Source organism: Pleurodeles waltl, chromosome 1_2 (genome assembly GCF_031143425.1).
Source record: "Pleurodeles waltl isolate 20211129_DDA chromosome 1_2, aPleWal1.hap1.20221129, whole genome shotgun sequence".
NCBI classification, from domain to species: domain Eukaryota; kingdom Metazoa; phylum Chordata; class Amphibia; order Caudata; family Salamandridae; genus Pleurodeles; species Pleurodeles waltl.
In genome coordinates, this window is record NC_090437.1 from 326,616,729 (window position 1) to 326,642,806 (window position 26,078).

General features: G+C 41.7%; 1 protein-coding gene across 12 annotated transcripts in view; it reads left to right on the plus strand.

The window, feature by feature from the left end:
- The window catches only part of MPDZ (multiple PDZ domain crumbs cell polarity complex component), a 1,044,214-nt gene that overhangs the window by 634,093 nt on the left and 384,043 nt on the right, over positions 1–26,078 (plus strand). For all 12 annotated transcript variants that reach the window (XM_069238948.1, XM_069238974.1, XM_069239000.1 and 9 more), the window contains 2 exons: positions 8,793–8,955; positions 24,338–24,534. In XM_069238948.1, the coding sequence (XP_069095049.1) occupies positions 8,793–8,955; positions 24,338–24,534 (360 nt within the window). The remainder of the gene's footprint in view (positions 1–8,792; positions 8,956–24,337; positions 24,535–26,078) is intronic.

A 26,078-nucleotide genomic window follows, 5' to 3' on the forward strand; every position in this document is an offset into this window, starting at 1 on the left:
CTTTCTTATAGAGAGGTACGATAATGGAGGTAGTCCAAGACATCAGGATATCCCCGGTTATTACTATATTAAACACCCTAGTCAAGATAGGTGCCCAAAGATTACTATTAGATTTTAAAACATCCACCGGTACACCATCTGGACCTGGGGACCTGCTCCCAGCACTAGGTAAAATAGCCAAAAGAACCTCATCTATAGTAATATTTAAATGATTGGGGTACCCACAACCCAACTCCTGTTGTCCGACTATATCTACTGTCCCTCTCTTTTGCTTAAAAATCTCAGAAAAATGGTCCACCCACACTACGCAGGATACACAAGAGCCTATTTCAGAAGACGCCCAATCAGACAGAAAAGGGTCATTTACTATTTCCAAGAACAATTTATAATGATTTGTTTCTGTAGCCAGGGGTAGTTTTGACTATGCCTCTTCCCTCAACCGTTTCTTCCTTTGCTCCAAGACTTCCCTGTATTGTCCACACAATGATCTAATTACCATCGGGTCTCTAGGTGATGTGTGAAGAGCTATCTTAAGGCCCCCCTTAGCTTTAGTGCACGCATGGTCAAACCATCCTCTTTTCCTCCCAGTCTGCTTGGCTTTGTTTGGCATGTAATGTAAGAAATAACATTGTTAAAGCAGCTGAGCAACCGTAAAGGTTTGATTTAATCTTGCAAACAGTAGGTAAATTCAGACAGACCCCCCCCCCCCCCAACAATATTCTGCAGTAGGCCATCTGAGTCAATATCACACCATTAATCCTGTGAGCCTTGACCTGGTTCATGGTGGTATGAGACACGCACTTTGGACCCCGGAGTACAGTTGGGAGGGTAATCAGTGATGATTGAACAATATAGGGAATATCACATACATTATTGGCGAATGAAGACATTATGATATGATCAATAACAGATGAGGAGTTGGTACCTCTAAAAGATGGCATCTCCTCCCCATTACCTCCAAGTTTACATCTCAATAACATCAAATCATATTTGGATAGAGTTGAGTTAAGGGTCTCTCCATAGTCGTTATGGCAAAAATGGTCATAACCTACACCCTCATGACTGGTAAACCCACAAATCCAGGATACTGGCAAGGAGCAAGTTCGGATATTAAAATCTCCAACCCATAATATACTAAAATTTTAGTGGACTGGGCGTAAATATTTGTGTAAACCCTGATCCAAAGCGTGGACTACTCTGCAACGAGTGGAATAAAAACATTGTTATAATAATTGATTAATACCACATAGACCATACTCTTACGTTTTGCCCATAATAGTTTGAAATTGGGAGTCTCCCAGGAGGTCTTTTTAACCACTACAGGGAGTTTGTTTGAGTTAAGCACCTGGAGCCCACCCTTGGGCCTCCCTGAGTGGAAAGCAGTGGCATGCAGAAAATGTGAGGTAAATCTTGTATGTGGAAGGGAGAAACGCCTCATGTTTCTTGGATGCAGATTAAATGAAGGTCATTGACAATGTTACCCCCCTCCTCTACCTCAATCTTATTACGTAGACCTTGAAAATTCCATGTCGCAATATTATGACACTCACTGTTGCTCATGGTACACTCATTACCCCTATCTACTGCCTCCAGCAGGCTATTAATACATAAAATAATTTCCCCATCACAGTTATTATTACATGTCACACTAACAGCCCCAACTGGACCATTGAAGAGGCACTATTACAACCGCTAAGCATTGTCTCCCCGGCTGATAGTGAGCCCAGGACCTGATATCTGTTAATTAAAGACACTGGTAAAATATTGAGTAAAGTATTGAGTGGCTCAAGACGAGGGTGTGCTGGGGATACCCTGATTGTGCAGGTTGCAGGTGCCGATAGAATGCACCCAATGGGAGCAATAGTGGAGTATTACCACATGATGGACGTAAAGTAGCCCTAAATAGAGTGTCCCTCACGAGTCTAGGATTCTGGAAATAAATGAGTATGCAGTCACCCCGACAGATTTTTTCACAAGTGACCCAACCCAACCCACTCTTCTAGTTAGAAGAATCTGGTGAGCATTATCGAGTGAGAATAAATTATTTTGGACCAACCAATACATAACTTTATTCTTCAGGGCCTCTTGGGATTCGCTCTGACCAGATCGTAAAGGGGGAACATTAGCTATGATAATTACATAAGGGCAATACCCTGATGGTAGATTAATAGTAGGAAGTTCCCCCATCGGGAACATGGTGGCAGGTGCAGTATTCTGATTATTACATAACTGAGGTGTGATGGTCTCCTTGGGGGTTATGGTAGGTCTTGTGCAACCCAGTGTCACCCATGCAACCTATTATTGGTGATTGCGCGTCACCCACTAGATTGAGATACTCCACAATCCTCCCTTGGCTGCCCTGTAGCGGGATCCCTCTGCCTAAGGCTAAGTCCCTCGTAACTTTCAGCTACAGGATCTATGCCCTGTGGGGTATGTACGGGGCCTAGCTTGTTTTATGGAGCATTATGTAAAGCAGCTGTTGGAAGGTTAGGGGCCACCGTAGGCAAAGAAAGCTTCTGGCACATGGCACTTATTTTCACTACCTCCCCTTCGAGTTTGTCCAACTTATCTTTAAGTGGCTTAAGCAAACCATTAATAGCAGATATAAAATTGTTCCATGATGTAGGATCAAGATTGCCTGATACAAGAGGGCCCAAGTTTTCTTCAACCCCCTTTCTGCCCCGTTTCTTCCTTTTTACGGCAGGTGAATGTACGACTAGTGTGGGGGTAATGGTGGCTGAGTCCAGATGTCCTAGGTATTCTTCACCATTCCTTGTTACATCCTTCTCTAAGCCATGATGAATATTAGTTACTATATCCATAGGGCTAGAGAGCCCCACTATTGTGTCATTCAATCCAGTTGCCCCTAGAGATAGGCGCCTTTCAGCCAGATCTATTCCTTTTGTGATAACCCCCACCACCCGTATTAAAAAAAGAGTCAGTTGTGGAGCAACTTGGTGCAGTGACTGCCTTCTGGTATCCAACTTTGTTTGCCCATATTTTATACCGAATATTAGCACCCAGTTGTATAAGTCAGCCTAACAACTATAATAAGCACCCAGGATAGTTTAGCAATGATAGCACAAATCGACGTTCCCGTTTCTTACTCGTCATTACTTATTTACCAGCATATAGGACTTAAAGTGGGCGGCAGATAATAGTAACCAAAACCAAGGGGCGGGCCCAGCCCAGCCCAGCCTAGCCTCGGCTGGCTGCAGATGGGCACAGACGGGCCCGCTCTTCACCCATGCATGTTCCGCGCAGCGAAAGCGCGAGTCTTAATTTATGCGCCTTCTGACACAGTAAAGCGTTGTTGGCGGCCTCCTCCCACATGTGTGCCTGGGAGGTGTGGTCCTTCTGGGCTTGTGACCCTGGTGTCAAGATGGAGAGTATTCCATGCAGCAGAAGCACAAGTCTTAATTAATGTGCTTCGGGTGCGGTAAAGCATCGTTGGCGGCCACCTCCCACTGGTGTGCCGGCGAGGTGTGGTCCTTCTGGGCTCATGACTGGCGTGTCAAGCTGCAGAGTATCATTCTGAGTTGGTTGATATCAAACAACCCAGGGTTCAGTGTGACCATCATGTACCTGGGAAACTCGTGTTGACCAGTGTCCAGCACATGTATTAAAATGGCTGCTCTGTTCACTCACTATGTCCTAGGTTTGGCAAGGACACTGTGGGAATATATTGCTCATAATGCTATGCCCTCACATATATGGTACACCCTGCCTTGGGGTTGTAAGGCCTGCCAGAGGGATGTCTTACCCATAGTATATGCAGTGTACAGGCAGTGTGCCAGGTCGAGTTTGTGTTTTAGGTTTGCACCAGTACACCCAGCCAACAATGGCAGTGCTGTGGGCATCAGGATGCATGGTCCTAGAGTGTGGCATCAGTGCTGCTGCCCTCAGGGGCCTACCCATAGAACCCCATGCCCTGGGTACCTAAGTACCTTTTACTAGGGACTTAATAGTGGTAGCTAAAGGTGTATCCAATTGTGCCAAGGCATCAGAACAGTTTTAGGGAAAGAGCTCTGGCCCAGGGAACCTGGTTAGCAGGGGCCCGGGCACTACAATTTCTAGGCTACATCATACATTGGGCGAAAAGTGGGGACTAACCATGTCAAAAAGCATCCTTTTCTCACACAGTACGTAAGCACTTGACTAGTAATTTAAGATCATTAGATATCATTGTTTTAAAAGAACGCTTTGCATAGATTGTTCAACCAGTGTTAAGGAGTACCGTGGTGATGAGATTCTCTATTGTGAGGTGCAGTAAAGGAATACAACAATTTTAACATGCTTTTTAACTGCTGAGTGGCTGAAGGAAAATGCCCCTTTTGGATATTCTGTGGCTTCACTTGGCTTACAGTCTGCATAACTTTCAATATTTAAAGCATGTTTTGTTTCCTGTAAAATTTCTAGAATATGCAACTGTGCAAACAAATCCAGATTGTGACATTGTTCTAATATACACATAGCAACAGTCTTCTAAATTAATTTGTAGAAAATTATTCTTAGGAAATAACTGATTCCTGCAATTAATCAGGATGTCGTTCTACTGCCACTGCTGGCCCCCATTAAGTGAAAACTCAGTGGTTCCCTTTGCTCGAATTTTTGATTACTTGTTGATCAACTAATAAACAGGGTAGATGCACACACACTGTCGTGAACAAGTGGAAGTTGGCCCACATATTGTGGAGGAATGTGGATAATAAAGAGCATGGTCTTTTCATTATAATTTGTAGTGTTTCCTGTAAGCTGTGTGTTTCATAGGACAATGATACCTGTGGAAAAAGCACTCCATTACAAGCTATAAGGGTGAGAGAGGGGAATGTTAGGGAAGAAGTATTAGGTTCTCCCTAGTGGCACTTTTCAACTTACTAAAAAAAAATACTACATCCTCTCCCCACACCTATTCCGTGTGGATTTTCAGTCCTGGTGTGTAGTGAATAACATGACTGTGATGTGAACATCAATCTTAAAAAGATGCCAAACCTTAACCACCTATTGTGGCTGTTTAATCGGTAAAGTACCAAATCAGCTTCCACTGAAGGTTTATTCTGTGTAGGGGAATGCCTGTCATTGGTGCGTAAGTTGGCCATTGTATGGTAAGTTGTTCCGGGAGGTCTGTTCAAATCCCTGCTGCTTCGTGCAACACCTGAAGTTCTCAAGTGTATGCATACCTTTAGTACGTTGTGTCATGCAAAAATCACAAATTTAAACTGTGTGTGATTAGGTGAATAAGCATTATTCAACTCATTCCACCTCAAATTCAAAACTAAAAGTGCATGATTTTGAAAACAATATAATTTAATTTAACATTATGGCAGTGAGATTTAGCACATCTGCTGCATTTGTCTGGTTTGGTGTTGAAGTAAGCCTTTTGGCCATCATTGTCCCCTGCACCATACTGTTCAGCTGAAGGTAAACTTAATTGAATTTGAATTGGCTTATAATGTAATAATGGACTCATATTCTTGTGAGATCATGGACAGCATCATAAATCAAGTGAACCTGTTTTTGTGTTAAATAAGTAACAGTATTGATTTACTCAGGACATTAGTTATGTTAGTAGGAGATAAACCTGGTTCTGAAACAGATTCATATTTGTTTTTACTTTGTTTCCTTCTTTTATATCAACTCTGTATACTTCTTTTCGTAGAGACCTATTATAATATCATAAGTATTTCTGCTAATCATACGATTCTCATAAGGTATAATTCACTTAAAATTATTTTATCAGAATCATTATCTTAACATTCATAAAACACATAATCAACAAAACTATATCGTTTTTTCCTAGGATTCTATCTGATTGACAGCCTTCATAGTTGTATTAAACTTTCAGCCAACAGGTGCTTTGTGGCGGTACAGGCAACTTCTACAGGGCTGAAAACAATAGTTATTTTGTCTTACATTCCTTCACAAACAGTTGTGTTTACTAAAATTATAAGTTTAAGATTTTCTATGAAGTCTGATTGTGAGATAACAAAATTATACTTCTCCTCCATGTGAGAAATAATTCATTGACAAAACACAGTTACACATACCATTCCTATAGCAAAATTTAAAATCCTTTGCAAAACAGTAGCAGAGAACTTGCACTGTAAACCTAACTTTCAGCTGTCACAATCCGTACAAATCAGTAAAAACAGAAAACTGGGAGCCATAATCATAATTTATGAGAACTGAATGATTATACAAAATACTTACGATAGTATAATAGCTCCCTATGAGAAGAATTGTATATGGTTTTCAAATACGGACCTGGGTGGGCACTGGTCAAGTAGGTGGCAGCTTTGCACAGGGCCACTAATATCTTTGCCCGAACTAGGTGGTCTTCTTTTATTTCAGACATGGTTGATAGAAGAGAAATCAGGCAGCAAAAAGCTTGCATTTAATGGCCTAGGAGGAATAATCCACAGTGTTTTTCTCAAAAGAAAGGTTTTCTCAATTATCTGCCCTTAAATAGCATCATTTTGAACTTTTGATCCTAAAACTGTTACCAGGGTATCATTTATCGATCAATCAATCAATAAAAACTGTATTACATTTCCGTGGAATGAAAGTACAAACATACACAAATTTTAAAGATAACGACAATACATTATATCATAAACAGTTAGGTAAAGCCATAACACATTCATAACCCGTTAACAAAAATTAAAATATCCCCATGCTGAGCCCCCCTCACATGGGAGCTATAACCTTACATAAATTAATCAAACATGTTAAAATATAGCACGTTCATTAAAACATCAAACAATAAAAAATCAGTTGACATGTGATCCAAAATATACTAAAATCAGAGCAATAAACTTTTCCTCAACTTTAGCCAATGACAGATAAAAAACTGCCATCACCTGCTAAACCACAGAGGCGTCAAGTTTCTTTAAGCAAGAGAGATGCTCTGCATTGTTTCAAATTATAACCTTTTAGGAGTGGTACAATAAAAAAATTCCTAGGGACCTCGTAAAAGCAACAGATAAAAAATGGAGTGTAAATCTGATTAAGGGGGCAGGGATCTAACTCCTTCAGGGAGTTACACTTATGAATATAGCCCAGCATTAAGGGTTAATAATCTAGGCAGAACCTGGTTAGGACAAATCGCTGCAGTAGGGTCTGAATACCTAATAAATAAGTTTGGAGACCCTCATACGAGGGAGTCTAGCTGCATAAAGACACAGCTGCTTTATGTTTGTTAGACTTCACTCTTTTCCCAATCGTGTACGCCAAGAACACCTGCTGCAACTAAGTTTTACTGTAGGATAGGCATGGTTGAGGTGAAGTAAATAACTCCAATAGCCAATTTCCTCCAAGGTCAATTTCACATACCAGAATCCAGGGTAACTTGCGGACTGCATCTAATTTCAGACAGTCCTTGAGCACCAGTTAAATCAGCTTGGCTGGTTCTCTTATCCAAATTAAGTGCCAGAGTAAAAGAGGGGCAAGTTTAATTCTGTCCTTAATGTGGGGAAAATCTAACTCGTCATGGCACACACTGTTGGAACAGCTGTGTGGAACAGCTAAAAGATTTTTTACCAAGGTGTCATCTACAATCTGGATCTCATGGAGGTTCTCCATGCCAGTTCCCTGCCCCATATGTGCCCATGGCCATGGATTTGGCCACATAATTGGTCAGAATCACCCAGACTGGTTTAACACCTAGATTCTTGTGAAAATTTAGCAGAGCCAAGACAGACCTCTCCAGCATGGCTGCTCGATTTGACACCATCTGTTTCCACGTATACTTAGAGTAAAAAATAATGCCTAGGTAAGAGAAGCTTAGGGGATCACTCACCCTACAATTATTGATGGTAAATGGGGGGCACTTTTTGGGCCTTCTTCCACAGGGCATGGTGCAGGTTTTTCTCTCATTCACCTCTAAATCCAACTCTTGCATGTAGATGGTGTAGTCCTCAATTAAACCCTGTAGTGCCCATCCATTTCTTACCACGAGCACTGAATCAGTGATGATCCTTAAGGAAATATTATCCTTTTTCTGTGCACTGGAATGTTTTCTGATAACTGTAGAGTTCATGTTCTCAACTATGCAGCATAACCTTTTACATTGTAGAGAGGACTGTCATAAGCTTGGGTTTCCGATTTTTGTCTGGGATTTAAACTAGGAATTTGCCGTTTTGATTACTGAGACAACCCATCTGCAACCTCAGTCCTCTGTGCACTGCTAATTAAAAAGTAAGTGCAGCTCTAGACTGCACAGGCATCGAAATCTGCTTCCTTACAATATTTTACACTAGTTGGGAACAAAATGTATGTCCCTCTTGGGGCCTCAGTCATTTGCATCAAAATCTGAAGGATTTATTGTAAAGTACTTGAAAAACAAATATCGATTTGCACTCTCAAAAATTACTAATTCTATAGCATGCTCATCACCTACAAACCTGCTCATAGAGTAAAGTAAGTGATGCACAGTCTTTAAATGTAGTATTCTAACTGAACACGGCAATGTAAAAGTGTTCAGTTCAATTTTTTATTACAAAATGGACTCTTTTATAACCATAACACCACATCTGTTGTGGGAAATATTTTTGATGTGCTTAATACTAAATTCCACAGTGAAAATGCATTTCAAACAGTGCTTACATGTTGTGAACATTGTGTTACATCCTAAAGTACTGTAGTTTTAGTACTGTATGTTTTTTATTTTGTTGTATCTGTGGAAGTGTCAGTGTGTCTGTGTGTGTGTGTGTGTGTGTGTGTGTGTATGCAGCTCAAGTTCCAAATCTAATTGTCAGGGAATTCTTACATTTCAATGCTCTTTCTACTCCTAGGCATCCAGTCAGTCTGACTCAGAGACGGAAAAAAGCTTGTTTTGCAACTTTCCTGCGACCCCTTCTTCAGCTAATTCAACAATGAGCTCTGACAGTGAGCAGTCCGTAGGCAGCAAGGTGCCTGAAGATCCAGAGAAGGAGGATGAATTTGGTTACAGCTGGAGTTAGTATTTTATTTTATTTTTTATAAATAGGCAAGGAGCAGTGGCACTAAGTGGTGTGTACATGCATGCATGCCCTTGTGTGGAGAGGAATCCACATTTTAATGCTTCCCCTAATGAGAAGATGAAATATATGGATATTTTCTGCTTCTCTTGATTTTTATGATTGTCATGCCTTGTTAAATCATAATTTAAGCACGAAGGTGGCCACTAATACTTTTATTGTGAAGTATGTTCCACTAATCAGAGTGAAGAGAAGAACGTCCACACATTTAATTTATCTTTCAGATTAATCTGGTATAAATGTTTTCTGAGGTAAGTAGTTATGATGATGTACTGCAAATCTGGGTAAAAAATGGCAAGATGGGCAAGTAAACTATTTAGTATCAGTGAAGATCAGGCAAGATTGGCAACTAAACTAATCAGTGAAGGGCTTTCATTGTCACTGATTCTTTACAGATACCAACGATTTAATTAACTACTGGGATTGTCTTTAAGCCTGCTTGCTTCCCTATGTACTACTACTCCCACAGAACCTAATTCTGGTGAATCTGTTCTTTCATTTTTCTACTTTGACAATGTTTTTATTGTGTTGTCTGCACTGTGTATGGTGAACAAATACTACATATACTTGCAAAGTGTGTGTGTGTTTTGTGAGTAATTGTGGCTAGCTTCGGTCTTCTGGCACTGATTCCTAAAGATGAACGCGGAGGCTTTTAGGATAAAAGATTAAAACAAAAGACAAAATATTACCACTTGTAATTAAAGTGAACATATTAGGTATGTTTCAACCCCTACCCCCTCCTTAGCTTAGCCCTAACAGGGATCTTTATAGAAAACTAGAGGCCGGTGATGTCAAGCTAATGTTGTCATTCGGAATTCACTCAAGTTGAACTGTTTACAGTGGTCGCTACTTAGCCTGTGTAGAATTTAAGATGTCTTTGGATGCTTCAGTCTGAGAGAATATATGGTCTTTTTTATCCATGTCAACCTTGTAATCAGACCGTTTATTAAAGAGATGCGTTCATCTTTGATGTTGTTGAGTTTATAAAGTAACTTGCATTTCTGTAGCCTCCAGTGTCTCTTGTTATTCCATTCACCTTGTGATGTACTGGGTTTCCTAGCATGTTTTGACATCCTATGATACAAATGATGAAACCACATTAATGGCTCGTGGAATCTGTATTGGGCTAGATGCAGTCCTGTTGCAAAGGAGAAAAATAGCAAATAAGAGATTATGGCATTTGTATCCAGAGCCTTAGGTACTGAACTCTCATGTTCAGTAAGTGAGAAAGAGGCTCCGGTGATATGGTGAGGCAGACAATATTTTAGAACCTACTCTGGGGCACAATGTTTACTCTTCGTACTGACCATCAACCTCTAATAGATTTATTGAGCATGTTTTTAGGTGATTAGGCTTCATCATGCATTGTCAGACGGCAGCATAGACTGTTGGAGCACCAGGAAGAGCTGAAGTATTTCCTGGTGTAAGAATTGTTGCAGTAGGTTTTCTGTCTCTCCTGCTAGTATGTGAGAGATTGGCCAAAGGAAACAACGATGAAGTATTGGTTATGGTACATCAAGTCACAGCAGAGTTTGGTGGGGCATTAAATGAAGAGGAGTGGCGAAAATGTTTTGATGAAGATGTGTCATTGAGCAATGCCAGGAAGTAGGTAGTAGAAAGCTGGTTGACAGACAGGTGAATGAAGAAATAGACGTTTAGGGCAGGTCTGCGATGTGTACAGGACAAATACAGAAGAAAAAAAGCCAGGAAGTTAGGAGAAATTGAACTTGAAAGGAAACAAATTGTCATGTCAGAAAATGCAGATCTCGTTTTTTGCTTTCCAAGAAAGCAGTAGAGGCGAGAGAGGGTGTGGTTGTTTTGGATGATAACAAAGCCTGGAATTATATCAATAATACCCAAGTCCAAATCTAGCTATGCTTGTGGAAAATTGGGATGGAAGAAGGTGGAAAGTCACTTAGTAGACCATGTCAACTATTGCATGCACACTTATTATTGCTTATGCAAAATATGACACCAGCTATGCGCTCTGTCATCGCTTTAGATGCTGTTTTTAATTGTAAATTATGTTAGTATTATCTGTGCCTTGTGCTTTCTCTGTTGCTTCAGAGGGGAAGATATGTTGTGTTTTTAATGTAACTAGCCTTCCCATATCTTGCAATGTGTTGTTTATCCCACTTACCTTATTCACACTGATGGAATGGATTTCCCAGCACGCTTTAAAGGAAGAGTTCCACCTCACATCAGTTGTTAGTGGTGCTTCTTGACTTCTTATTATATCTGCTTTTTAACAACCCTCAGCCATTGTTGCAGTCCTAAAAGACCTGTTTATGTGTTTAAATCTGCCATAACTCCTGTGTGCGTTGAAGAGAGGATAAGCATTGATATTTTGCTGTTTTTAAAGTGTGCGCTTTCTGTTTGGCAGTGTCTGGCTTGTCCAGTTCCCTCCTGTGTAAATTAGCCAGATCAGCAATAATGGAACTTGTGTCTGGTGCTTGTCCTGTGGTTCCTCTTTACATTAAAAACCTCTATTAGATAGGGGGATTTTGTAAAATACCTGCCAAAGGAGCACACTATGAATGGCATCCTTAACTGTTCATCTTCTTGGATGGTGGGTACCTCCATTATCTAAAAATCTGATGCTCTCGCTAGACGTTTGCATATTTTGTTTGCAAATGCACAGTGCTGAAAATGGCACAGCATTTATATTTATTATTGTGTATAATGTCATCCAGGTCATTCCTTACTGGAATGGATTGGAGGAACCCAAACTGCCCCCAAGCAGGGGCATTGACAATAAAAGGAAGAAAGTGCTGAAACTAAGGTGGGAGGATGAGACCGGAATCTAAGCACGAGGGCTGACAGTAGTGGCCATACTAAATACACACATCAATAACCTCTGGTGCGAGGAACTATAAATTAATTGCTGTGCGAAACACATGCCATTGGAATACATAGTTTGACTGAGGAATACATACTATAAGTAAGCAGTAAAAAGCTAAGGCACAAGGTCCATAAAACATTCAGGAGTGTGTAAGGAAACAAGAAAAAAAACCTTCAACAATCTGCACAAAATACTGGTAATTCAACTAAGTGAGAAGGCTTTTGGCTACCTCTGGATGCTGAAACTGCGTAGAATTTTTTGTAGTTTTGTGAGATGACTATGCTTGTAACTTTACCGGAAGCTGTCATTAAGTAATGGTTTTCCAGAGTTGATCTGAGCCTCTTTTTGTGGTCTTTCTAGATGGAAATCACGAATTTCAGTTCAACCAAATACAAATTTTGAATGTTCCAGCAGGTCATCCAGCACAAGGTTCTCTCATGCAACATATTCCCACAGTGTATCCCAAGGCAAAGAAAATGCAGGTCTATGCAAGTGCTTTAATGTCAGGATATGAATATCAGGCAATCTTGCCTGCCTCCAACTATTTAGTCAAAGTCACATCAAGTTTCAGTCAGTGTGGATTTATGTCAGGATCTATATTACAACTCCAACGGACCTCTACTGCTTTATATTCTTTCCCCCAAAAAACGACACTTGCCTAGGCCGTAACTCTTCATGTCTAGAGGAAGTTCACATACATATTTTTTCCAGGCAGAGTTCAGATTAGGTGATCTGTTAGAACTCTAAAATGTTGATCATATCCTGATTTTGCTCCACTGATTTTAATCAGTAAATGCCACAGGCACTTAAAACAGCGTTGAAACATCTTTATTTGATACCAGCTTCAACTCTTACATTATTTCACAACACTGAGGAGATGGCAGCCACCTAAGGCCTCCAAGGAGAACCCAATATATAGAACAGGAGAGAACCATATACCCATGAGAAAAGGGGTTTTAATTATATATGCAACCATGTCCAAAAGGCATAATTTAGAGACAGAATATAATCAATTTTACAGTGCTTGAAGACATGTGCAATATATCTATAAACAAAGATATTGCCACAAAACATCAGGAGTAAATGTTTTATATTTTTCATATAATCATTGCCAGCACCAGTATGAACTGAGATGTAAGTGCTCAATGTGCAAGGTGAACACATCATACTCGAAAAGCTCATGTAGACGGTGCAGAGTGGTGATCAAAAAAGAAAACAAAGGTTCCAAAAAGAATGTAGTGGTTTTAATGCAGGTAATTTTAGGAGATAACAATTTGTCATTATTCCATTGCCAAATATGTAGTTTCAGCATTTCGTGATTCAAGAGGTCATCATAGGGGGAAGACAATGATTGAGCATGGAGAGAAAAAGATTGTTGCAAGATAAGTTCCAGGACAATGAGTAAATCTTGAGAATACCTGATCAGTTAGAAGTGGGGTTACGGAGATCAGTGGTATCGAAAAAGACCAAGGATAACACGTGCTAAAGAGTCACTGTCCAAGTCAGAAAACCTGTTCTGCATCATGTTTATGTAAAGAGTTGATTCAGACTGTTGATGAAGACTGTGGCTGTATAATTATATTGGTTTGTGAAGGAGGCAGTTACTCAAAGTACTCAAATTTATAGCACTCCTCAACTATTCCAGTCACAAATACCTATGTCAAAACACCATTCTCCACACCAGCCTATGTAGTATTTTGTGACTCACTGTAGGAAGCTGGCACGTTATGTGGTATGTGAATACCTTGTAAAGGGTATAGGGCCTCCCCAGTGAGTGGATAGGGCTGTATTTAGGGGTGGTGTAGTCGAGCATCCTGAGGAGTGCAAGACATCTACAAATAATACACATAATAGTTAATAAATGAGACACACAACTCAAGAAGGACATCCACACCAATTTATCAAAATTGCATGTAACTTTATATATGTTTAGGCATCAGAGAACAATCGTTCAGGTAAGTACATTTTAAAAAAGGAATTGTTTCACTTTAAAAAGTGCATACTGCAATTTATGAGTTCTACAATGTTAACATATGGGAGGAAAAACAAGTTCTGCAAACCGGTAGAATAGAGCCACTTACAAGGCCAATCTCCTGGGGTTAAGGTGACAAACTTATGACCCCGCTGGCCAACATCGTCAGATCCCATGGTCTCCACTACGCAGGCGACATTCAATTCATCCTCTCACTCACTGAAAACCCCTCCACCACCAGACCCAACTTCCACAGATGCATGACAAGCGTCACTGACTGTATGAAGAACAACTTCCTGCAGCTGAACACCAGCAAGACGGAAGTGCTGATCATTGGCAATAGCAGCAACACATGGACTGACTCTTGGTGGCCATCACACCTAGGACCCGCACCCACTCCCTCTGACCATGCCAGAAACCTAGGAATCATCATTGACGACACTCTCACCATGAAATCACAGATCAAAGCCCCCCCTCCCTGCCTGCTTCCTCACTTTTTGCATGCTACATAAGATCTTCAAAGGCTACCCCTACACACAAGATGCACCATGACTCAGGCCGTCATCACCAGCCAACTGGACTACGGCATCGCCCTCTTCGTAGGAATCACTGCACACCTCCTACAGAGACGTCAGTCCATACAGAACGCCGCAGCCAGACTCATCCTCGGCTACTTCGACGAACCCACATCACACCCCACCTCTGGCAACTCCACTGGTTTCTTGTACAGAAAAGACACCAATTCAAGTTGCTGATCCACGCACACAAGGTTCTACGCAACCAAGGACCCATGTTTCGAAACCACCGCCTGAACTTCCACCAACCGTCGAGAAGACTACGCTCTGCCTCCCTTTCACTTGCCTATACTCTCCGCATCTACCTAAGCAGAAGTAGAGGACGCTCCTTCTCTCACATCGCAGCACAAACATGGAAAAGCCTTCCCACGCACCTCTGGACCATCATCTCACTTCTGGAATTCCGAATGGCCCTCAAGACCTGGCTGTTTGAACAAGCCTCCATGACCTCCCAGTGCCTGGAAACCCCTTCAGGTGATTAGCTGTGCTTTATAAATTCTGGTTGATTGATTAATAGTGGGCAAAGTCCAAGACAGCACCCACAGTACACACTCAGTGGCCCAGGGGCGGTCGGGTGCAGAGTGCAAAACAGGGTTGGGTGCTCAAAGTGTTCCTGTGGAGATCGGTCACATCAGAAAGAGGCTGCAGGCTCTGCCCAGGAGATTATTCGAGCTGAACCAACAGCTGAGTTCAGGCCTTACGACGCTCGGGCACAGGTAGACACCTTTGATTCTCTACTCCAAGACTCAAAGGTGACAGGTGCAGAGGTGTCCTAAGGTGTAAGGTGTCACCTTACTGGAGTGGTCGCAGTAGAGGAAGGCTGCATGCAGAAGCTGCAGGCATCATCAAGGAATCCAGGAGGGGTGATGCCATGATGCATTTGGACTCTTGAAGGCTGAGGACCCTTGCTGGCACTGGTGGTCCACTACACTTAGAGTTTGAATCAGAACAGGTCTGCTGTTCATGGGAGGTCTTGAGTTTCTTCGAAGGCAGGCAGTTCTCCTGGGTTTCGGGAGTCACTGCTGCAGGATGAGTCCACTTTGGTGCAGCTTTCGACAAGTGATGCAGACAGACTCGCAGGATTGGTACCAGACCAGCTGCTTCTTTTCTCCTGTTCTGCTTTCATGGCTCTTCAATGTCCTTGATCTTCTTAGGTCATCAGGATCTGCTGCTCTGGTGTGTGTACTGAACTTAGGGGCCTTAGGGGTGTGTAGGGTGTAGCCATGGGCTACTGACCCTTGAGGTCACTACACCCCCAATATGACCACTTCCTGTGGGAAGTGGGCATAACCATGTCCCAGAATTCCTAAGTATGCCATCACAAAGGTGGGTACTTCTGAAAAATGGGGTCCTCCTCGCAGTACCCACCGTAGGGGTGGTACGTTCCCGGAGGTGGCACACTCACCTTAGTAGCTACATTTCCTACCTGCCAAGGTGCCAAATGGGCTCTGGACAGGAGGGTGTCAACCTCTCCTGTGAGGGGAAGCCAGATTCACATTTCAAAGGCGGCAGCCCTTTAAGGCTTGCCGCCTTAGGAAGGCTATTCAGCAGGTCATCCTGTGGGAGGCGGTGTTACACCTTCTTTCCAGGCAAGCTTTCGTTCTGGGCCTCCTAAGAGCAGAAGGCTCTCATCCTAGGGGCCCAGAACGGTGTCTCTGGTGGCAGGCTGCCAGAAACTGGTCAGCGAGCGCACCAGAGACTGGTAGGGTTTCAGGGGCCATGTCTGAGGTGCCCTCTGGGTGCATGTATTGGTAAATCCAACACTGGCATCAGTGTGGCTTCATCAGTACGAGATGTTTGATACCAAATAGCCCCATCTTCAGTGAAGCCATCATATAGTTGTGAAACTCGTATTGACCAGTGTCCAGCACTTGCATTTAAAATGGTTTCCCTGGTGATTTACCATGCCTGAGAATCTGCAAATTCATAGCAGGGGCATATCTGCTTGTGCAGATATGCCCTCATATGTATTATAATGCACCCTGCCTTAGGGCTATAAGGCCTGGTAGAGGGGTGACTTACATATGTTGCATATAGTGTTAGGGGACATGACACACAGGCTGTGTGCAATGTCCTGTTTTCACTTTGTCTGCACCGAGACATGCAGCATGCAATGGCAGCTTGTCATGTGCCTGTTGAGGGGTCCCTTAGGGTGGCCCAATTTGTGCTGCAGCTCTTAGGGACCCTCTTTGTACCCCAGACCCTAGGTATCACTGGTACCATTTACTAGGGACTTACAGAGGGTGCTAACGGCTTTACCAATTGGGGAAGCAACTGTGCAGTTTGAGGAAAGACATCTGGCACTGGGAACATGGTTAGCAGGCACCACGTGCACTTTCAGTTGAAATCACATCAGATAAAAGGGAAAAAGTGGGGGGTAACCATGTCAAAAATAGGCACTTTACTACAATCACTTCAGACATACTATGCAGAGCCTTAAAATTACTTGGTTTGTTCAGTGCAAGGGGCTTTCCTGGCCTGTGAGACTTTGCATAGAATTGATGATGTTCAGTATCACTTGGCTTATGTGACTATTATTCAAACGGCTGAAATGTCCTGTACATGCATGGGCACTGCCTTTCCATGGTTTCTAGAGATACCTCAAAAGTACATTATTGAGAGCAGAGGCAAAGGTGCATCTTATTGAAAAATCATTTGTGCCTTTTCAAACCATCTCAGAAGGTGTTATTTTTCTCTTGTATAGAAATGAATGTTGTAAAATAGTCAGTATTATTTTTTTTTTTTAAATATAATGTTTTGTCTATGATCTCTGCTTTAAATAGGCTGAACATTTATTTCTCTTTCTCTTTGGTATGTTCTTGCTCTGTTAATTTAGACCAATGGTCCTAGATGTGGCCTAATTAAAAGTACAGTTTACTAGGACATTTTTTTTTTTTTAAAGCTATCGTATAAAACTCATTCTGTGACAAGGTGTAGACAATTGATAACAGCTGGTATGTCTTTTCACATAATGTATCAATATTACTCATTAATTTTTAGGTTGAGCGAAGCGTACAGCCTCTTGTATACTTTTAAGTATACTTCTGTGGGCTTCCAGCTATTTAATTTGTTAGTTTCAGTGTCAATTAAAAATCTCTGCTTGCTAGTGGTCAGTCATGTCTCTTTGTCCCTCCTTCTTCTGTGTGGAAGCAGGGACCAAGAACCCGTAAAATTTCTGCTTTGTCCTGTTTATTTGGTCTGTAGGGGCCTTTTTTCTTTACTTTGTTTCCTGCTCCTTTCCAGGGAAATTCCCTTTTCATTCGCAGAGCATTCTCGCTCTGAGCTTAGCTGTAAACATTGCTATAAAGCAGGCCTTTATCTTGGTCACATTTCGTCTTTGTGGGCTCCCTGCACTCTTTCTCAGCTGCCTGGCTCCTGCCCTACCTTGGCTCGGATTGTCTTTACCAAGTGTGCCTGCCTGTGGGGTGCTGATAGCAAGGGCGAAGGATCACTTGTAATTGCTTATAGCCTAGACATCCAGTTCGACCAGAGCTCTGCATTCCTCAGAGACGGTGCCCACTTCTTCATACTAGGATCCCACTCACAGCTCCATCAGTGCACCTCAGTTCAAACACTCCAAGCCTCTCAGCAATGTCAGTGCCAGGAACCCCACATTCTCTGTCTGCCAGAACACCTCAGTTCTTCCAGTCAGTACCCTCTGCTGCTCCTGTACTTGGACCTCTGGCGTAGCTCCATCAGTGCACCTCAGTTCAAACACTCCAAGCCTCAGCCGTGCCTGTGCCAGGAACCCCACACGTGCTGTCTGCGAGAGCACCTCATTTCTTGCAGTCAGTACACTCTGCTGCTTCAGTACTGGGACCTCGAGCAGAGCTCCATTTGTGCACCTCAGTTTACACACTCCAAGCCGTCAACCATGCCAGTGCCAGGAACCCCACACACCCTGTCTGCCAGAACTCCTCAGTTCTTGTGGTCATTACACTCTGCTGCTTCAGTACTAGGATCTCGGGTGCAGCTACTTCAATGCACCTCAGTTCACACACTCCAAGCCGCTGTGCTGTGCCTGTGCCAGCACCCCACACACGCTGTCTGCCAGAGGACCTCAGTTCTTACAGTCAGTACAATCTGCTGTTCCAGTACTGGGACCTCGGGTGCAGCTCCATCAGTGCACCTCAGTTCTTCCCCAGTAAGGTCACTTCCTTTCCTGTACTGGGACGCCGCTCACATACAGTTCCTTTACAGCAGCTCAATTCTAATATTCAGTCCCACTGCCAAGCCAATACTGGACCCAAAAGAGCAAAACTCAGCCTGAGCAGGCATTAAACGTGCTGAACAAAATGACACAAAGAAGTCTCTTAGATCTCATTGTGACAGTTTTTTCAGCCCCCGTAATAGGGGAACACCTACTTAGCATACATTATGCCTGGCGCAGGCAAAATATAGCGCAAAGGGTTACAAATTTGGCGCAAAGATTTTGGCCTCGTTGGGCCACATTAGCGGGAAAAACAATTACATTAATGTGGCGCAAGGAGGCGATACGGGTTCCTAAATCTGCCCCCCCAATGTTTTGCTCATGTGGCAGATACACTCTTTATGAATGTGCTCTCATTAAATAAATGATAATGACAATATTGTGTATAAAATCAAATTAGAATTATGTTGCATAAGTGAAAGGATCATCCCGTTTGTTTTTCTTATACAATGGGACCGCTTTGCAAAGCTTTTTCTGTTAGGTGGTGTTTCTAACTTGTGTCACAGATCTAAATTACACCTCAATGTCCAGTATTAATTCATAAAGCATTTTCTTTGAGTAGTTGTGTCTTAATCCAGGCTTAGATGCATTTATTCATCAACTTATATGAGTTTACATGTTCTTATCACAGTGAAAACAGGTTTGCGACTTATAAAGCTTTTCTGTGTGAGTCATGCCTTAGTTCTCCAAAACAAATCATTTAGTAATCCTAAACATGAAGTATGTTGGAGCTGGTCACAGAAAGTGCTTCAAGGACCGTATCTCCATATGTGTTAATGTTAAAGTAATCAAGAGAGCAAACATTTTTAAATGGACATTGATCAGAAATGTTTTTAAGCAGATTAAGGAAGATAAATAGGCTAAAATGGCTTTATTGACCGACATGAGCAAAGAAAGATAATGATGCTGAGACATGTACCTTTGAGTTAAGAGGAGGTGCTGCAGGGTCAATAACAGAGACTTAGAAATCAATCAGTTTTTAAGGATTAAGATATTTTAGCTGAATTTATTAATTATTGCCAGACACTTTATACTCCTGAGTCAGTCCGGGACCCCCTTACAGATTGATGATTATTTAAAGAATATTCCAAACCCTAATAAGACACTGATTGATGCTACTTCACTTGAAGTAGATATTACTTCGTTAGAAATTTTTAAAGCCCTTCAATCTATAAAAAAAGGGAAAACCCCTGGTCCGGATGGATTCACAGTGGAATTTATTTTTAATTTTTCTGACCTGTTGCTTCCTAAACTTTTTCAACTTTTCCAATTCTTCATAGATTCTGGTTTTACAGGGGGCACATTTCAGGAAGCTTTGATTTGCCTAATTCCAAAGGACGGTAAGGATCATACTTTTTGTACAAATTTTAGACCAATCTCTCTTCTTAATACAGATTATAAAATCTTTGCTAAATTATTAGCCCTACGTCTTGATACCCTTTTACCTGCGATGATAAGTAAGGAACAAACAGGTTTTGTCAAAGGTAGACTTGCTTCTGACAATTCTAGAACATTCTTTAATGTACTCAGCAAGGCTTCCGCTCTGTCGTATTCTCTAGCGGCAATTTCCATAGATGCTGAGAAAGCATTCGACCGGTTAGATTGGTCTTTTCTATTAAAAGCTTTAGCCTGGCATGGTTTAGGGCCTCATTTCATTTCATTTATCTTTTTGCTTTATCAATCTCCAATGGCATCGATATCGGTAAATGGGAAATTGTCTAGATATTTTGTATTACGCCGAGGTGTACGTCAAGGGTGTCCGCTCTCTCCACTCCTATTTATTCTAGCTCTCGAGCCCTTTCTATTCAGTATTAGAAATAACATTAAAATTGAAGGTTTCCAGTATGGCGAGAAACATTTAAAATTAACGGCATAAGCAGATGATATACTTTTTATACAGGGAGTGCAGAATTATTGGGCAAGTTGTATTTTTGAGGATTAATTTTATTATTGAACAACAACCATGTTCTCAATGAACCCAAAAACCTCATTAATATCAAAGCTGAAATTTTTGGAAGTAGTTTTTAGTTTGTTTTTAGTTTTAGCTATGTTAGGGGGATATCTGTGTGTGCAGGTGACTATTACTGTGCATAATTATTAGGCAACTTAAACAAAAAATATATACCCATTTCAATTATTTATTATTACCAGTGAAACCAATATAACATCTCAACATTCACAAATATACATTTCTGACATTCAAAAACAAAACAAAAACAAATCAGTGACCAATATAGCCACCTTTCTTTGCAAGGACACTCAAAAGCCTGCCATCCATGGATTCTGTCAGTGTTTTGATCTGTTCACCATCAACATTGCGTGCAGCAGCAACCACAGCCTCCCAGACACTGTTCAGAGAGGTGTACTGTTTTCCCTCCTTGTAAATCTCACATTTGATGATGGACCACAGGTTCTTAATGGGGTTCAGATCAGGTGAACAAGGAGGCCATGTCATTAGATTTCCTTCTTTTATACCCTTTCTTGCCAGCCACGCTGTGGAGTACTTGGACGCGTGTGATGGAGCATTGTCCTGCATGAAAATCATGTTTTTCTTGAAGGATGCAGACTTCTTCCTGTACCACTGCTTGAAGAAGGTGTCTTCCAGGAACTGGCAGTAGGACTGGGAGTTGAGCTTGACTCCATCCTCAACCCGAAAAGGCACCACAAGCTCATCTTTGATGATACCAGCCCAAACCAGTACTCCACCTTGCTGGCGTCTGAGTCGGACTGGAGCTCTCTGCCCTTTACCAATCCAGCCACGGGCCCATCCATCTGGCCCATCAAGACTCACTTTCATTTCATCAGTCCATAAAACCTTAGGAAAATCAGTCTTGAGATATTTCTTGGCCCAGTCTTGACGTTTCAGCTTGTGTGTCTTGTTCAGTGGTGGTCGTCTTTCAGCCTTTCTTACCTTGGCCATGTCTCTGAGTATTGCACACCTTGTGCTTTTGGGCACTCCAGTGATGTTGCAGCTCTGAAATATGGCCAAACTGGTGGCAAGTGGCATCGTGGCAGCTGCACGCTTGACTTTTCTCAGTTCATGGGCAGTTAATTTGCGCCTTGGTTTTTCCACACGCTTCTTGCGACCCTGTTGACTATTTTGAATGAAACGCTTGATTGTTCGATGATCACGCTTGAGAAGCTTTGCAATTTTAAGAGTGCTGCATCCCTCTGCAAGATATCTCACTATTTTTGACTTTTCTGAGCCTGTCAAGTCCTTCTTTTGACCCATTTTGCCAAAGGAAAGGAAGTTGGCTAATAATTATGCACACCTGATATAGGGTGTTGATGTCATTAGACCACACCCCTTCTCATTACAGAGATGCACATCACCTAATATGCTTAATTGGTAGTAGGCTTTCGAGCCTATACAGCTTGGAGTAAGACAACATGCATAAAGAGGATGATGTGGTCAAAATACTCATTTGCCTAATAACTCTGCACTCCCTGTATATCTCAAATCCTGAGCTCTCGATTCCGTCTCTACTTTGGGAAATTGAGGGTTTTTCCTTGATTTCAGGTTATAAGATAAATTTGGATAAAACTGAAATCCTCCCTTTAACAAAATTTTGTTTTAAAGCATCGTTTGATATCACTGTTTTTCACTGGAATTCTTCCAAGATTAAGTATTTAGGTATTTGGTTCACTTCATCCATTAAAAAGTCCATTGAAGTAAATATTTCAGAAAGTTGATAGATCGATTCTAGCTTGGAACCCCTTATTTTTACCTTGGTGGGGTCGTCTTGATTCCATTAAAATGATGATTTCTCCTAACATATTATATATCCTATCCATGATTTCGCTTCCTTTACCTGGTACCTTTTTAACACACTTGGACTCCAAATTGTCTAAATTCCTCTGGAACAATAAGAAATCTAGATTTTCTCTTAGTCATCTTCGCCATTCTAAACAGGAGGGAGGAGTCAATTTTCCTGATTTTAGATTGTATCACAAATCCTTTTGTTTGCGCCAAGCTTCTAGGTGAGTCTCCCTGTCAGACTCTAGGTTTAATCCATTATGGTTGGATATTGAGTGTTCTTTTCTTTTGCCTTTTTCCCCTAGTGAGGGGGTATCCTTTTCCTATAATATTTCACTTACCTCCTCTCTGCTTCTTAAACATACTAGCTCTCTTCTGCGTTCTCATTATTTACCTCCTACGGTTTCTCATTCCTCTTTTCTGAATTCCCCTATTTGGCATAATTGTCTTATCACTATTAATAAAAAACCCTTATTTTGGAAATCTTGGCGACAGAGAAATATAATTTGGGTCAAGGATTTATTCTCCAATAATACTCCTTTCTTTTTCACAATTCCAACTTCTATTTCATTGTCCCAATTCATTTATGCCTAAATATCTTATTATTATTAATACTATTCTTGATGTACTTTTTTCCTTGCCTTCCCCTTCTTCTTCTTTTTCGGAATTACCCTTTTCTTTGTCTTCCTTTCTTATCTCATATCCTAAGGCATCAAATATCTATAAACTTTTTCAGTCTCCTGTTTTGATGCATTCTAAATCTAAAATTGAATCTCAATGGGAATTGGATTAGGGATGTACCTGGATGTACCTGGACTGTTTACTTTTGGAATAAGGTGTGGCATCGATCTTATAAAATGTCCAGATCAGCTTCTACCACACAGTCACTTTTCTTTCTTTATCACAGACTTTATTTTACCCCTTCTACTTTAGCAAAATTTTCTGTAACCTCCACTCCAAGTTGCTGGTCCTGCAATAGCACAAAGGAAGATCTTATGCATAACCTTTTTGAATGTCCTCATACTGTCTCTTTTTGAAGAAACATTTGTGTCAGCTTACCTGCATTTTTCATTTGCAATTCCAATTATCTCCGCTGGTGCTTTTTTTAGGTAGTCTCTCTGCTGACATTGTTTCAGATGATGATAATTTAAAATTGTTGGATCTCATGCTAGCGTTGGCCTTTCAACAAATTACTCTCAATTGGAAAAATTCATCCAATATTTCCTATATAGCTTGGTGGAATAATGTTTGTCACTACCATAGATTAGATATTGCTTTTACCTCTTTATGCTGCCCTTCCATAAATAGAGATTTGTACTTGTTACCTTTGACTGATTATCTTAATGCTGTTGCTTGTAATTCCACTAATTGTACATTATCTGAGAAATTTAAGCCACCATGAATTCTTTATTTTCCCTGTTCTTGAGTGAATTTTAACTTAGCTTACATTTATGCTTTTTTGAATATTACTTTCTTATATTTAACTGTTGAAGTTCCTGTGCATTTTTCACATTGTAAATGGTCTTGTCCCGTTTTCCTTGTTTCCTCCCCTTTTTTTTTTAAACTTTAAAATGTTAAACAGCTTTTACAAATCGTTATAAAATTATATCATTATGATAGATATCTTGTATTGTTAGTATATAACCCATATGTATTTTGATTTTAATAAAGCTGATTTACCTTAAAAAAAAAACAAAAAAAAGAAATCACTCAGTTATTACAGTGGACTTCATAAATGTAAAGGCAAATTTGTCTTTTGCATTCGGTCTGAGTGATTCATTAATTTTTAATAGTTTGGCGTAACACAATAATTTGAATTTAGAGTTCTTTTGACATTATAGTGTTAGATGTGTTTCTATCATACTTTGATCCAGAATCACATACATCACAAAAGGTTGCTTCTTTTTTAACATGATTTAAATGATGTTTGTCATTTTTTAGTTTCTTTTATCTCCTGCCTTTAGGAAAGGTCTCTCAGCGATATGGAAGTTTGCCTGGTGACCTGCAAATGATAGAGTTAGAAAAAGGGAAAACTGGATTGGGGCTTAGTCTTGCTGGCAACAAAGACCGAACAAGAATGAGTGTATTTATTGTGGGAATTGACCCAATTGGAGCAGCAGGAAAAGATGGCAGACTACAGATTGGAGATGAGTTACTAGAGGTAAAATGTTTTAGGAGTTTTCATTTTTATTATGATTGATTTACTTTCTAATATTTTTGGGTTCCTCTTTGTCCTCTTTCTTCATTGACTCTGTTTTGATCATCATACAGCAGTTTTCGACACCTCAGTCCAAGTGTTAGTTGTGTAGGAAGTAACTTCTAGGTAGCCAAAGTCCCTGTGCCATCTAGAGACTCCATTTTGAAAGTGCACACTCTAGCTGTCCAGGACAATGATGGGGATGTTGCTGGCTTACCCAAGTCAAGCCCCCCCCTCTGCTCATCCACATGCAAACTGTTATGCCGCGGCGCTCGGCGCGGCCGCGGGCTCAGGTTGCCGCGGCGCGGCACGTTAGTTTCGCCGCGGGCGGCGCCCGGGTCGCAGAGAGCGCGAGGCTGGCGCTCGGGTCGCGGTAAACGCCGCGGCCGACGCTCGGGTCGCGGGAGATGCCGCGGCTCGAACAAGAGCCATGGAGGCTCCTAGGAGCCGGTCTAAGGGTCGCGGGACTCGCCGCTTCCCTTATTTCAAGTTCTGCCATAAAGGCAGACGCGGCAGGGCCTGAGACCCCGAGGGGGTTTCGGGCATGGCCGCATACAGCGCATTATGCGCTTAACGTTTATTTGCTTGCATGTACATTACCTGCCCACCACTTACCGATATCCTTAGAACAAAACCGAACCCTTGCACTTGGTGTACTTTATACTTGCCTTCTTTCTTCCCAGCATGCTGACCACTTCCTCTCTGCCCAGCATGCATTGTTAGACGCACATACCTGATTCACTATTGTTTTCTTTTCCCCAATCCAAGATGGTGGTATTTCTACTTCCTGTTTCCTACTTCCTGTTTAGGGGTATATAAGGGGATCTCAACTGCTTGTCCATTGCGTTGCAACACTCCTTGGTGGTAGTAACGCTCTGATTGATTTCCTCCTGCGAATCCTGTGTGTTCTTGACCTGCCTTGTTTTCCAGTCTTCCTGATCTTTGGTTCTAAAGCCCTGGTGTCCTCCTTTCGTTTCAGGGAGTTCCTGTGGAGGTTTTTTACCCTACTGGGGTTTTTCCTCTGGGACTCCTTCTGGAGGGCACGGACTGTAGTGGTTCGCTCATACCAAACAGCACCGTGGCTACCGGAAGGGGTCGCCCCTACCTCGGCCAGAGCAGAACCCGCCGGAACAAGGACCGTTCCCCTACGCCTCTCAGCTTCGACGGTAAGACCATTGAAAACCGTGACAGATTGCAACGCCCAAAACTCCAGTTGCAGCCTGGTACTATGGATAATCCAGTGGCAAGCACGGAACCTACTAACCAGGACCTGCTGGTGACGATACAACAACAGGCGCAAGAACTCCAGCAGTTACGTACTGAAAATACTGTTTATCGACAAGCCTTTACCTCCAGGACCACAGATGTCCCTGCAGTAGCTGCCACTACACCTCGTTTTTCCGGGGATCCTACCAAATTAAAAGAATTCCTGGATGCCTTGACGGTGTATTTTGCCTTTCGCCCCTCGCAATTTGCACAAGATAAGACCAAGGTGGGGTATTTGATTA